This window comes from Gymnoscopelus microlampas (assembly GCF_963454915.1).
Source record: "Gymnoscopelus microlampas genome assembly, chromosome: 9".
In the NCBI taxonomy this organism is placed as follows: Eukaryota; Metazoa; Chordata; class Actinopteri; order Myctophiformes; family Myctophidae; genus Gymnoscopelus; species Gymnoscopelus microlampas.
The window spans coordinates 46,524,647-46,538,921 of NC_139946.1; the positions used below are offsets into that span (position 1 = coordinate 46,524,647).

At 40.5% G+C, this 14,275-nt stretch overlaps 1 protein-coding gene across 1 annotated transcript in view; it reads left to right on the forward strand.

Moving 5' to 3' along the window:
* Nucleotides 1-14,275, forward strand: part of wwc3 (WWC family member 3) — a 108,992-nt gene that overhangs the window by 37,187 nt on the left and 57,530 nt on the right. The window contains exon 2 of the mRNA XM_084067292.1: nucleotides 13,265-13,374. Within this exon, the coding sequence (XP_083923418.1) occupies nucleotides 13,265-13,374 (110 nt within the window). The remainder of the gene's footprint in view (nucleotides 1-13,264; nucleotides 13,375-14,275) is intronic.

Consider the following 14,275-nt stretch of genomic DNA (forward strand, 5'->3'; position numbering starts at 1 on the left):
ATAAGGGGGGGAGAGGGAAGGGAAGTTTTTTTTTTGAAGCAACAAGCATGTCTGTGCCTCAGTGCCTGTATAAATACCGTCTGGAAGAGAGAGAGAGGGAGGGAGAGAGACAGGAGAGTCGCTTTGTCTGTGTCTCTCCTCTGGAATGCTGTGGAGAATGCTCTCTCTCTCTCTCTGGGCCGTCCCTTCATTGTATGCATACCTAGCCAGGCTAAGGCCCCACTGCACCGTCTGCATTGTAGGCATAGCTAGCTGCTGCAGCCCAAGTGGGGGGAAGTAACTAAGTACATGTACTCAAGTACTTCTGAAGTAAGTAATTCTGAAGTTTTTTTTTTTTTACTTTACTGGAGTATTTCCAATTTTCAGTACTTTTACTTCTACTCCACTACCATCTCAGAGGCAGATATTGTACTTTTTACTCCACTACAATTATTTGTAAACTTCAGTTACTTTGTAGATTTTTTTGTTATTACGAAACATTTGTTAACCACTTCAGCCCTGTATGCATTTCGGCCATTTGAAAATAGCCGATCTGCAAGCTCACAATGCGTCGCATCGAGCTTGTAGATCTGCTATTTTCAAAAGATTTTTATACATTTCATACATTAGAAAACTTGTGAAATGGGACGTCTTCTGCATAACGAGTACTTTCTACTTTTGATACTTTTAACTACATTTTGATGCCAATACTTTTGTACTTTTACTCGAGTGGATTTTCCAATTCCGGGACTTTTACTTGTGATAGAGTGTATCTCCACATTACAGTATTGATATTGTTACTTAATCCATTAAGACCTGGAACGCATCTGTGTCACTTTAGATGTCTTCGGCTATTCAAAAATAGCAGATCTACAAGCTCATAGTGCCGCGCTATGAGCTTGTATATCTGCAATCTTTGAAAAATCTTGATTTTTTTTTTTACTGCTAGGATTTAGAAAACATTTTAAGACGTAGATTTCTTCGGCTATTCAAAAATAGCAGATATACAAGCTTATAGCGCTGCACCGAGTGCCGCGCTATGAGCTTGTATATCTGCTATTTTTGAAAAATCTTGAAAAAAAAATAATGTTTTAAAAAAAAAAAATTTTACTGTTAGGATTTAGAAAACATTTTAAGAATCGCCTCAGCTCTTAATGGGTTAAGTAAAGAATGTGAGTACTTTTTCCACCACTGAGCTGCTGCAGCCGTGTGTGTGTGTGTGTGTGTGTGTGTGTGTGTGTGTGTGTGTGTGGTGGGGGGGGGGATCTGCTGCTGCTCCCCGGCCCCTCTCTCTCTCGTGTCAAACTGTCAAAACTCTGACGGATGGCGATCTGTCAGCCCCCCCCCCCCCTCCAGGCGTGCGCTGTCATCAAACACGCTGGAACGGTGGCTTCACAACACGACGCACACAGGCAGAGCAGTGTGTTTGGTCATTTGACTTTGAATGTATATATATTTTTTGGAAAGCGAACATTTTTAACTAAAATCTTAGCTTCTGGGCATTCTACAAATGTCTTCTAAATCCTATCAGTTTTTTTTTTTTTTTACTTACTTATTTTTCTATAATATCAGTGGTTCTCAAACTTTTTCATGTCAAGGACCATCCAAAATGATATGTATTTGGCCGCGGACCCCCATCTCAAATTTTTTTTTTCCAGGGACCTCCACCAGAAGCAAAGATTTGAGTTACAAATGTTCACTTTAAAAAAATACATAATTCAAAGATTTGCACAAATGTTCCACGATTTTTCAAAAAAATAGCAGATCTACAAGCTCATAGCGCGGCACTCGGTGCCGCGCTATGAGCTTGTATATCTGCTATTTTTGAATAGCCCAAAGAAATAAAAAAAATGTTGTTTGCTTCTTGTGTGAAAGAGTGGATTAGCCTATCAGCTTCTAGAAGTAGGTTATACCCAGAGCTATGCAGGGCCGGTCTAAGCAGTATAATGTCTCTCTGTCAGGGTGGAAACCTCACATGTCCAAAGTAGCAAAAGTTAGTAGATCTACAAGCTCAAAACGCGGAGCGAATGCTTTTGTGTGACGCTGTAGTTAGTACATACATGGGCAACTGGCGGCCCGAGGGCCACATGCGGCCCCCACCTTCACTTAATGCGGCCCGTAGGTTAATATTCGGAATACTGATATATTATTGATTTCAGCTGTTACAATTCCAAATATGCAATCATGATCCACTTTAATTACTTCTACTAAGTCTATATTAGTAGCTTAAAGACTAGTATTAAAATTCTATTGTATTTTTTATGTCAAATGTATTCGTATTTAAGTTCATAAAGTTAACATAAGTATAACGAAATGCGTTTGAAATAAAATAAAAATGTTACTTTTCAGGATTCCAATTTAAAAATAGCAACCAAAAAAAATCTTGATTCCAATTCAGAAATAGCAAAAATAGCAGATCTACAAGCTCAAAACGCGTCGCGCTGAGACGCGTTTTGAGCTTGTAGATCTGCTATTTTTTCTACTTTTGTGTGACATAGAATGGCCCAGCCAGTATATGCAATGTGGCCCCTCTGGAGTGAGTGTGGAAATATAGTGTCCCTCTCCATCATCAAAGTTGCATCACCCCTGCTGTAGTGTGATCAAGTAGGGCGTTCATTTAGGAAACAACACACAAAGTTACAATATGGAGATAAGAGGTTTTCTGCCCGACAACAATGATAATTCAGTCAAGCTTGGACCCTTTTAATAGTCACTGGTATGGCCTTTCACTGCAGGCACTGGTAGTCACCAGGCCATTAGAGACGTCTGCATCAGTGGTTCCACGTTGACCCAGTCAGACAGACAGACAGACAGACAGACAGACAGTATAGCAGGGGTCTTCAACAGGGGGTCCGGGACCCCTAGGCCCGGGGGTCCTCAGAGTTACTTCAGGGGGGCCGCCAAATCTTTGTGTGATATGATTTCTTTTTTTTTTTACATTAACCACTTGAACCCTAGCATCCCTTTTCTGAGGAGAACTTTAGCCAAAAATAGCCGATCTACAAGCTCACACCGCGTTGTGAGCTTGTAGATCTGCTATTTTTGGGAAAGAGGCATAGGGTGTATAGAGGGAAAAAAGAGCAGACCAAGTAAAAAAAAAAAGAACAAAATCTGAAACACAATCTTAAACAATATAGAGGGGGTCCCTGCTTCATCGCTCTCTCTGCTAGGGGGTCCTTGGCCTGAAAAACGTTGAGGACCCCTGCCGTAGAGTGTTGACTGAGATGATCATCTGGTTTCAGAGCCCTCCTGTCCACCTGTCACTATTGAGTGTTAAATCCTGTGTGAAAGACATTCTCTTGAGAGAGAGAGTGCAACGAGGAGCTTCCATTGAGTTTAATGCTGGCCTGTGAACTGAAAGACGCTTATAACCCTACTGTATATACTTAGTTGACCGGAGTCCACCAGGGCGCTGTACCAGGCCCCCTCCTGTTTTTGCTCTACACTAAAATATCTAAGCCGTAAATATGAGCTTGTAGATCTTCTATTTTCACCGAATGTTGTTAACCCCCGATTTTTGGGACGCAGGAGTTCCAAGTGGATAACAACTTAAACCCCTGTATACGTTTGTTGTGTGTGAGTCTGAGATACCGATTATAGCTGATCTACAAACTCAGAATAGGGTTGTTTTAAAGCGAACATTCTTTACTCCGATCTGTGCTTCTGGGGGTCCCTGGAACAACATATTTTGAGATGGGGGTCCACGGCCAAATACATATCATGGAAAAGTTGGAGCACCACCGATATAGCAACATACTGTTAGGATTTAGAAAACATTTTTAGATATTACCCCCCAGAAGCAAATATTTGATTTACAAATATTTGCTTTAAAAAATATATTATGTTCAAAGATTTGCGCAGGCAGTTGATTTTTCAACAATAGCTAGTAGTGCGTGGCACTACTAGCTTGTATATCTGCTATTTTTGGATAGCCAAATACAACTAAAAATGACACAGATGTGTTCCCGGATTGAATGGGTTATAAGTAGTATATTTAAAAATGTGTGAGACATCATGAGACACATTTGCACCACCAGGCCTCCTAGCATTGCGTCTGTTGAAAATCCCTTGTCCATCTCTTAGTAGACTGAAAGAACGAGCCCAATCGATGGTCTTGAAGGGCGGAGCCAAACCCAGGCGCTGGATTCCAGCGCCTGGGTTTGGAGCACTCTGATTGGTTAGGAGATAACAAGGTCCTAAGACCAGCGTTCCTGCAAGGTTCTCCCAGGCTTTTTTTCTTTTGAAACAAAAAAAAAGGCATGGGTTTCCGAGGCTAATCTCTTAGTGACTCGACAGGCTGAACAATATATCACATTGATCAGTATGACGTCGTCTCCTCTTTTTAATGGATTTAGACTTGTTATAACTTATACGTCTTTATCGCTTTCAATCCAGGTTATTCAGAGAACAGGTCTAAATGGGTGTGTTGTTATTCCTAGGTCTGATTCTGGTAAATAAAGACACAATAAAACACACAGAGCTACACTGTTGACATGTGCAAACCAGGACAAGGTCAGATAGGTTCAGCTTGCTAAATGGCAGTCATTGTGTTTGTAAGATAACTGCTAAAGGATGTTGTTTGGGTTGAAAAGCCAAGCGCTGTCGCTGGATGAAAAGAACAGGTTTATATGAACAACAAGAAGGGTCGCTACTTACTTTTAACCCATTTAAATCTGTGTAACCACTTTATCCATATTTTATACTTTGGCTATTCAAAAGTAGCAGATCTACAAGCTCTTAAACAGACTGCCACGCTATGGACTTGTAGGTCAGCTATTATTATTCTTTTTTTAATCTTGACCATTTGTGCAAATATTTGAATATATATATTTTTTAAAGGGAACATTTTTTACTCAAATCTTTGCTTCTGGGGGTCCCTGGACAAAATATTTTGAGATGGGGGGGTCGGCGGACAAATACATATATTTTGGGGTCCTTGACAGGAAAAAGTTGGAGAACCACTGATATAGCAACATCAGTTTCTTTCAAAAATATATTATAATAACAACAATATATTGATATTATAGCCTATGAGCTTTTTTGAATAGCCAAAGTTCCAAAAATGACACAGATGCGTTCACGGATTGAATTGGGTTAAAATGCTCCAATGTATTCATTCACAGCATCAACAGTTGCTACAGTGGCCTACTGGCAGAGTGCACAAGAAACGGGAACAGTTGCTGCTGTGAATAAGATTGGAGCCACCTTCATGTTTTTCATGATTCTGCAGTTTTTTTTGCATTTCGGCTTTGATTGGTTGAATACTTTATCAACACATTTTGTTAACAGTACAGGGCAAAGGTCATGCTAAAACCTCAACACCAAAGATATAGCAGATCTATATCTGCTATATCTGTATCTATAGCAGATAATGCGGCACTCTGTGCCGCGCTATGGGCTTGTAGATCTGCTAATTTGGGAAAATCTTTGAATGTATAAATACATTTTTGACTCAAATCTTTGCTTCTGCGGGGGTCCCTGGAACAAAAATATTTTGAGATGGGGGTCCGCGGCCAAATACATCATTTTGGTGGTCCTTGACAGGAAAAAGTGTGAGAACCACTGATATATATAGCAACATACGTTTTTTTAAACTGTTAGGATTTAGAAGGCATTTGTAGAATCCCTCAGAAGCAAAGATTCTGCTAGTTTTGAATAGTCCAAAGTATAGAATAATGGTTATAGCTAAAAAAAAATCTAAAATGACACATGTTCCCGGTCTCACAGGGTTAATGTCAGTGTCAAGAGCCATTTCCAGAGGAATGACAGACACTCCTTTCATGTAGGGCCTTCACTAATGAGCTCAACTAGCAAGTGCTATCTGTCATGTAGCGTCTGCACACATTCATTGAGAATGCAGTCTGTTTGCATTGCTGCTCGGTCCCGTCACCCTCCCTGTTTCTGTTTCTATCTGCAGTGACTTGCAGGGTGTCTGTATAAATATGCAGTGGGTTAGGGCATCTTCATTATTATAAATACATGTTAAGTACTGTATATCTATGGGCTATGTTTTGGTATGGTAATGTTGACCACTTAGACTTTGACTTAATGGGCCTGGTCTTCAAGATACACCACAACATTGGTATCCCCCTGTATTTGTCAAAATACTTCCAAAATGTTAATGAAGTCCACGATCATAACACCAGAGGCAGCTCCACGAATCATGTTCAACCCAGATTTGGCTCAACAAAGGGAATGAACTCGTTCTCATGCTATTCAACAAAAATGTGGAATGCCCTACCAAAAGGAGTAAAGGAGTGTAAAACCCTACTCACTTTCAAAACTGCCCTAAAGATACACCTTCAGGGGGCTGCAATTCGAAAATGGCCCCTGTCTAAGTCTTAACCTACCCCCCCTACCCCCCAACCCCCCCCTCCCCATTTTTTTTCTTCTCTTGTACATCTTTTTCACTCTTCATACCAGTAACCTGTAAGCTGATTGTATGACATTCTGTATAGTAGTGTGTATATCTGTCTGTCTCATGATTTGTGTGCATGGGGATCTCATCTTAAACAATCTCAGTGCTTAATGAGTCTTACAGTTTAGTAGACCTTGTATTGCGAATTTGTACTTCCATGTACTGTTGTTCTCATGTCTTACTAAATAAAGTACATCAATCAATCAATCAATGCCCGTGTTTTCACACGTGCTAAAGTGCAGGCAGTATATACTGGATATTTTGAAATCCCTGTCATGTTAAAAACGTGCACAGATCTTTGTATGGCAGAAGTTTTGGTGTTTCAAAAACTTTCGGCAAGCTTCCAAGTCATTTTTTAAATTTGAGTTAAGGATGGGACGATAATCGTTATTATCGTTTATCGTGATCACAAACGCTCACAATAATCGTATCTCGGAGATTTTAAGTTGTCGTGAAATTGTCCTCCATCATACACTAGGATGATTCGCTTTTGTTGAGCTGCAAATTCAGTACCACTTCCGTTGCAATGTGTTTTCAGCTTGTAGATCAGTTTGGAATGGATGTGGGCATGCTTTGACTGAGAGAGTGAGAGAGAGAGAGAGAGAGAGAGCAGTAGTAAACTGGACCTGAGTTGTCTCTGTACTTGGAACGCCATTCCATCTACTCTACAGTACAGTACACACCGAATCTCTTTGCCAAAAATAGCCGATCTACAAGCGCTGCGACACTTTATGAGCTTGTAGCTTGGCTGTTGTTTGCTAATGTTCCAAGAATATGGATGCGAGGTTTCAAGTAGTTAACCCTTTAAGACCTGAGGCCGATTCTAAAAATGTTTTCTAAATCCTAACAGTTTTTTGAAAAAAAAATAATAATAATAATTTGACGATTTTTCAAAAATAGCCAAAGAAATCTTAAAGTGACATAGATGCGTTCCAGGTCTTAATGGGTTTTTATGTGCAGTGGATGGTGATGGACGGTCTCCCTATACTCTTCATTGAGACATTTACAGTGCACCCTGGTGTCTGGTATAGGACACCTGCCGCTTGACAAGTGGTACTGCCTGAATCTCATAATAAGCTAAATATCAACCCTGGTCAAACAAGGGTTTTCTCCTGGATGAGCGGCAGATGTTTGGTCTCCTAAACATCCTGGATGTTACAATTGCAATTAGTTTTTCCGTCAGCATGAAACCTATAGATTAACATTTTAGACATGGGTGTTATGCACACATACATACACATACACACACACACACACACACACACACACACACACACACACACACACACACACACACACACACACACACACACACACACACACACACACACACCCTCTCTTGGACGGCTTAGCCCTTAAGGAACTAACGTGCTCCTTAAAAAATACGACACAAGTGATCCTAAATATTCCATCCCATATTCTATCATTTAACAGCAAACGGCAAACAAAACTCTTGTGTTTGTTAAATCGAAACAAAATGTTTTGATATCATGCTGGGATGGCATGTTAATCCAGCTTGAATGTCTTTGACAATAATCATTCCAAGACCTCCAGTAAATGGTGTGTTTTTTTCCCCCCTGAGGAAAGACACAGTGACCACGTTGAGCCAGTCAGTAACAACAATTAACCCCTTAAGACCGGGAAAGAAAGAACATTTTTAGATTTCTTTGGCTATTCAAAAATAGCAGATCTACAAGCTCGTAGCGCTATGAGCTTGTAGATCTGCTACTTTTGAAAAATCGTGAACATTTTTGCAAATCTTTGAATCTTTTTAAAGCGAACATTTTTAACTAAAATATTTGCTTCAGGGGGATTCTACAAATGTCTTCTAAATCCTACAGTTTTTTGAAAAACACATTTTTCTATATCAGTGATTCTTAGACTTTTTCATGTCAAGGACCCCTAAAATTATTTGTATTTGGTCGCGGACCCCCATCTCAAAATATTTTGTTCCAGGGACCCCCAGAAGCAAGAAAGATTTGAGTTAAAAATTATCGCTTTCAAAATGTATATACAGTATATTCAGAGATTTGCACAAATCGTTAAAAAAATAGCAGATCTACAAGCTCATAGCACGGCACTCGGTGCGGTGCTATAAGCTTGTATATCTGCTATTTTTGAATAGCCCAAAGAAATCTTAAAAATGACACAGATGCGTTCCCGCCGGTCTTAATGGGTTAAAATGTTCCATCATGTGTTGGTTTATAGGAAAAGCTACCGCGGGCAGGACTTCATACTGTAGCCACTAAACAAGAAACTTGTTTCCAATTACCACTTGTATAAACAGCCTCATGGTGATCATAGCTCAAACCAGGAAATAGATACATTGTTCCAAGTTTCCAGTGTGTTCGATGCTCACAGTTACCCTTTGGCTTATATACAGTATCGTTGGTGTTGGGCAGAAAACCTCTTATCTCCCTTAAATTAACGCCCTACAGTGTCACACGAAATATATAGTACCTTTTTTATTAGAAGGATAACCCCTTGAGATGTGTCGTCTCGTTTTCGAGAGGGTCCTTAACTCTTAAAAGTAGCAGATCCACAAGGAACAAGCTCAAAACACAGCGCAAAGTGATGCGTTTTGAGCTGGTTGATCTGCCACTTTTGCTACTTTTGAAGCTACTTTTGTAATCGTGAAAAGTAACAGTTTTTGGCATTTTCATTAGGAAGAAAACCCGGACTGCATCCGGTTCTTCAAATAGTAAAATCAACAGGAACTTCAGTTAACATTTATAAAAAAAATAAAGTACAGTACTGGGTTTGGTGGTGTTCTATATTGTCTGAATCAACTTTGTTTGCGTTCGTTTACGTGCTAAAATAGTGACTTTGAGAGCTGTTTTACCATACGATGTAAGTCAATGAGGAGCATATTTTGAATTATCGATTTCTAATCGATGGAGCAATTATTTTAGATTTCTTGTCCACCTTTAGAGTTACATCATGGCAAGGTAACTGCACAACCCAAACCTCTACCAAAGTGGTCTTGCCCTTTAAACTCCTCAATACTTTGTAAATTTGACCTTTGGCTAGTCTGTACTTGGTCTGCTCTTTTCCCCCCCTCTACACCAAACTTCTTCACCGAAAATAGCCAATCCACAAGTTCACAACATAAACTTGTAGATCTGCTTTTTTTCTGGGAATGTCCCCCTCCCTTGAATCTATCATAATTTTTCATATTATACTGTTTTTAGACTGATGATGATATCATGGTTTACCTGTGATCCTAGATGACTATTTCTATGCATTTGATGTATTACCTTGTGTTTACCTGTAGGTCACTCTGGATTAACAGTGTCTGCTAAATGCCTACATTGTAATTGTATGAGGTTAAAATGTTGTCAGTGACCTGATGAGCCACTTGGGGGCAAAGTGTCTCAGGTGGGAATCAGAAGGTTCCTGCCCGGGTTCAATCCACTGTTCCCCCTATGTGTTAGTGTCGAAGTAGTCTCGCGTAGCCAGACAACTATTCCACAAACTCTGAATGCTATATAGAGTCTGGAACTACAACTCCCAAAATCCGAGAGAGGAAACTGGCACTTCCGTTCACAAAAATATGTTTTAAAATATCTTTACACTTTACGCAAAGATTTGAGTAAAACATTTTGTTTCAAAAAATATATATGTATTAAAAGATTCGAAAAATAGCAGATTTACAAGCTCATAGCGCGGCACTCGGTGCCGCGCTATGAGCTTGTAAATCTGCTATTTTTGAATAGCCCAAAGTATAGAATAATGGTTATAGGAAAATGCACGGCACTCGATGCCGCGCTATGAGCTTGTAGATCTGCTATTTTTGAATAGCCCAAAGTATAGAATAATGGTTTTAGCTCAAATCTAAAATGACACAGATGCGTTCCCGGATTCAATGGGTTAAATGATGATAGAAAAGGAAGGGTTTTTGGACATAAAATGCACCATTCAGTGGTGGATCCATAGTGACTCCTGTGCTGGGCAGCTGAAGGGGTTAAAGGCTCAGCAGACACTGAGCGACAGAACATACATTCATTACGCTCCTTTAAGGAATTTTCAGGATTCTTGAGATGCCAGGCAGCATGTTTTTCCTCCTCCCTCCCTATTTTTTCAGTGGTGGAAAAAGTACTTACTTTTTTTTTTTACTTAAGTAAAAGTATCAATGCTGCAATGTAGAAATACGAGTAAAAGTCTGGTATTCAGAATTCACTTGAGTAAAAGTACAAAAGTATTGGCATCAAAATATACTTAAAGTACCAAAAGTAAAAGTACTCATTACGCAGAAGGTCCGATTTCAAGTCTTCAAACTTTATGAAAATCTTTTGAAAATAGCCGATCTACAAGCTCACAAAGCCGCGACGCATTGTGAGCTTGTAGATCTGCTGTTTTCAAATGGCCGAAATGTATATACTGTAGGGCTGAAGTGGTTAATGTGTGCTTCGTAATAATAATAGATAATAAAGAGTAAAAGTACAATATTTGCCTCTGAGATGTAGTGGATTTAAGTCAAAGTATAGAAAATTGGAAATACTCCAGTAAAAGTACCTCAAAATTGTACTTAAGTACAGTACTTGAGTAATTGTACTTCGTAACTCTCCATCATGACTATTTTTACCCTCCTTTCACATTTTATATAACGTTCGTGCCACGTCATTTTATTTGTACAACATTAATTAAAGTCATGATGCGTAATAATAGCCGTAGTCAATCAATTAGTCAGTGAATCAGTTCTAATTATATTTATACAGCGTCAGATCAGGACAAGTTGTCTGAGGACACTTTGCATTGTGGAGCTGGTCAAGTCGTTGTTGGAGCCAATGTTGCCATGTCTGCTTATTATAAGCAATTTTTGGGCTTGTTTTTTTGCAAATATTGGTTGCGGTTTGCAGGTTATAGGGGCTTGTTTCTAAAGTGTAGTTGCTTATTTGAGTTTCCTTCCTAATGTTGTATATAAACCAGAGGTTCTCAAACATTTTCACGTCAAGGACCCCCCCAAATTGATGAAATGTATTTGTCCGCAGACCCCCATCTGAACATATTTTATGCCAGGGACACGACAAGATTTTTGTTAAAATGTTTCAAAACTATTCCATATTTTTCAAACATTTGCCAACATTTTTTTTTTAAATAGCAGAGCTTGTGGATCTTTCAAATAGTCGTGTGTGTGTGTGTGTGTGTGTGTGTGTGTGTGTGTGTGTGTGTGTGTGTGGTCACTTCTTTTGGGCTTGTCTTCGTAGACCTGGCCCGCTTGTTTCTGTTGCAAAGTCTGGCATCACTGGTTGGAACTTAACTAACTAGTACATGTACAATGGATAGAGGAGGTCTTGTCTCTCTACTCTTCCATTGAGACAGGTAGACCCCTGGTGTCTGGTAGGACACCTGCTGGTTGACAAGTAGTACTGCCTGAAGATCATAAGCCCAATATTATTCTCCCTCTGGGATGGATGAGGGTTTGAATCCTGTGTGTTACAGTTACTACTAACTACCTCGCTCTAAAAATATGGAACTACCTCTCTCTAAAACAGGGGTCTTCAACGTTTTCAGGCCAAGGACCCCCTAGCTGAGAGAGAGAGATGAAGCAGGGACCCTATCTATATTGTATGAAATTGTGTTTCAGATACATTTTTGCTGCTCTTTTTTTCCATCTACACCTATAAATCTTAGCCAAAAATAGCAGATCTACAAGCTCACAACGCCTCGCGCTGCGAGGCGTTGTGAGCTTGTAGATCTGCTATTTTTGGCTAAAGTTCATCTCAGAAAAGGGATGCTGGGGGTCAAGTGGTTAATGTAAAAAAACAATCATATCACACAAAGATTTGGCGGACCCCCTGTAGTAACTCTGAGGACTCCCTAGGTGTCCCGGACCCCCTGTTGAAGACCCCTGCTCTAAAATGATAATAATAATAATATCTCAGATTTATATAGCACTTTTCTAAGTACCCAAAGTCACTTTACATGAAGGAGGGAGGGACAGAAAATCAACTTCATTAGAAAAGTTCATAAACAGTAAAACAAGGTGGTGTGCAGTTAGCTGTGAGGAAAACAATATTGAAGATGGTGGGTTTTGAGATCAGTTTTGAAGGATGGGAGGGTGAGGGCTTGCTTCTTTGATGTGGTTGGACTAAATTCCATATGGATGGGGGGAGGGGGCAGCAACAGAAAAAGCCCCGTCGCCCCAGGTTGGGTGGTTGGTCTTGGGGACCACCAGGAGATTGGCATCACCAGACCTGTGGTGAATGGGAGGGGACATTTAAAAAAATACAAAAAGGAAAAAAGGCTATATAACAGAGCATTGGGGCCTCACCCTTACAGTTGTTAGTGTATAATAGGAGAAAACATTAAGCGTGTAATTGAGTGTTTTTTGGGCGTTTTTAGTGATGGTATACAGTAGAGATTCAGGCTCGGGAATCGAACCTGCGACTCGCTGTCAGGCGGCATTAGAGCCTATATGTGGTAGCCTTGCGTAGCCAGACTATATCACTGTGTGGATATGAGTCTGGTGCTTCCATTCCCAAGGGGCGGGATCAAAACAATGGCCCTCGCCGCAATTGGTTAGACCTACAACCAACTACCAATCTCCCATATTCGAATACTGGGCCCTGATTGGTCACCCGTGTCTTCTGGAGCAGGAAATGGATTCTCTATGGAGCGGTGCCAGACCCAAATCGCAGAGTGCAATTTATTTTTTTGCACTCGCAGATTGGTCTGGTCCCAGGCTATACTATATATGTGGTATGCACCTTAACCGCTAGGCCAGCAGCGCCCATAATGAGTGTTTTTGATGGTGAGGTGCTTTATCACAGGGATGTGATGCTAACGCTGCACTATGACCTGTTTTTGCTCCATTAAGTGACTCTCTTACACCCTAACCTGTGTTGCCTCTGTCTGTCCTCATAGGATCACCAAGCCGCTGACGTTTGCAGACTGTGTGGGAGATGAGCTTCCTCTGGGCTGGGAGGTCATGTACGACCAGCAGGTGGGCGTCTACTACATCGACCACATCAACAGTGAGTACACCATAGCCTGGCATCATGGCCAGACTAATATCACTGCGTAGACATCAGTCCATTAAGACCTGAAGCCGATTTCTACAAAATGTCTTCTAAATCCCAACAGTTTTCTGAAAAACCTATGTTTCTATATCAGTGGTTCTCAAACTTTTTCATGTCAAGGACCCCCAAAATGATATGTATTTGGCCGCGGACCCCCATCTCAAAATATGTTGTTCCAGGGACCCCCCAGAAGCAAAGATTTTAGTTAAAAATGTTCGCTTTAAAAGAATATAAATATATTAATTTGCACACATTTTCTTGATTTTTCAAAAATAGCAGATATACTACAAGCTCATAGCGCGGCACTCGGTGCCGCGCTATGAGCTTGTAGTATATCTGCTATTTTTGAATAGCCAAAGTGTAAAATAATGCTTTTTAGCTCAAATGAAAAAGTGACATAGATGCTTCTTAGGGTCTTAATGGGTTAGTCAGGAATCTCTGTGCGGAAACTGCATTTCCAAGGGGCTGATTATTAAAAAAAAATGCCTCTGGTAATAAACCTGCCCCAGATTTGCATACTGGGCCCTGATTGGTGCCCCACAACTTAGGGTGCAGTGAAATCCAATCATAACCGAGCAGGGCCAGACCAAAAAGGGCAATCTTTTTTTTTTTTTGCACTGGCAGATTGGTCTGGTTTCCAGGCTAAGTAATGAGCCACGGGGCCACAGTCGGCCTTGTCCCCCCAGCAGCAGTTTGACAGATCGTTCTGTTCAACCTTTGACCCCAGCACAATGTCCGTTGTAGCCAGTCTGTCTGACGGTGTCACAAGTCCAGATTCCAGTGGGTGACTTCACTCTTCCCGTTTTCCTGACATTTTCATGTCAAGGGCCCCCAAATTCATATACCATTTGGCCCT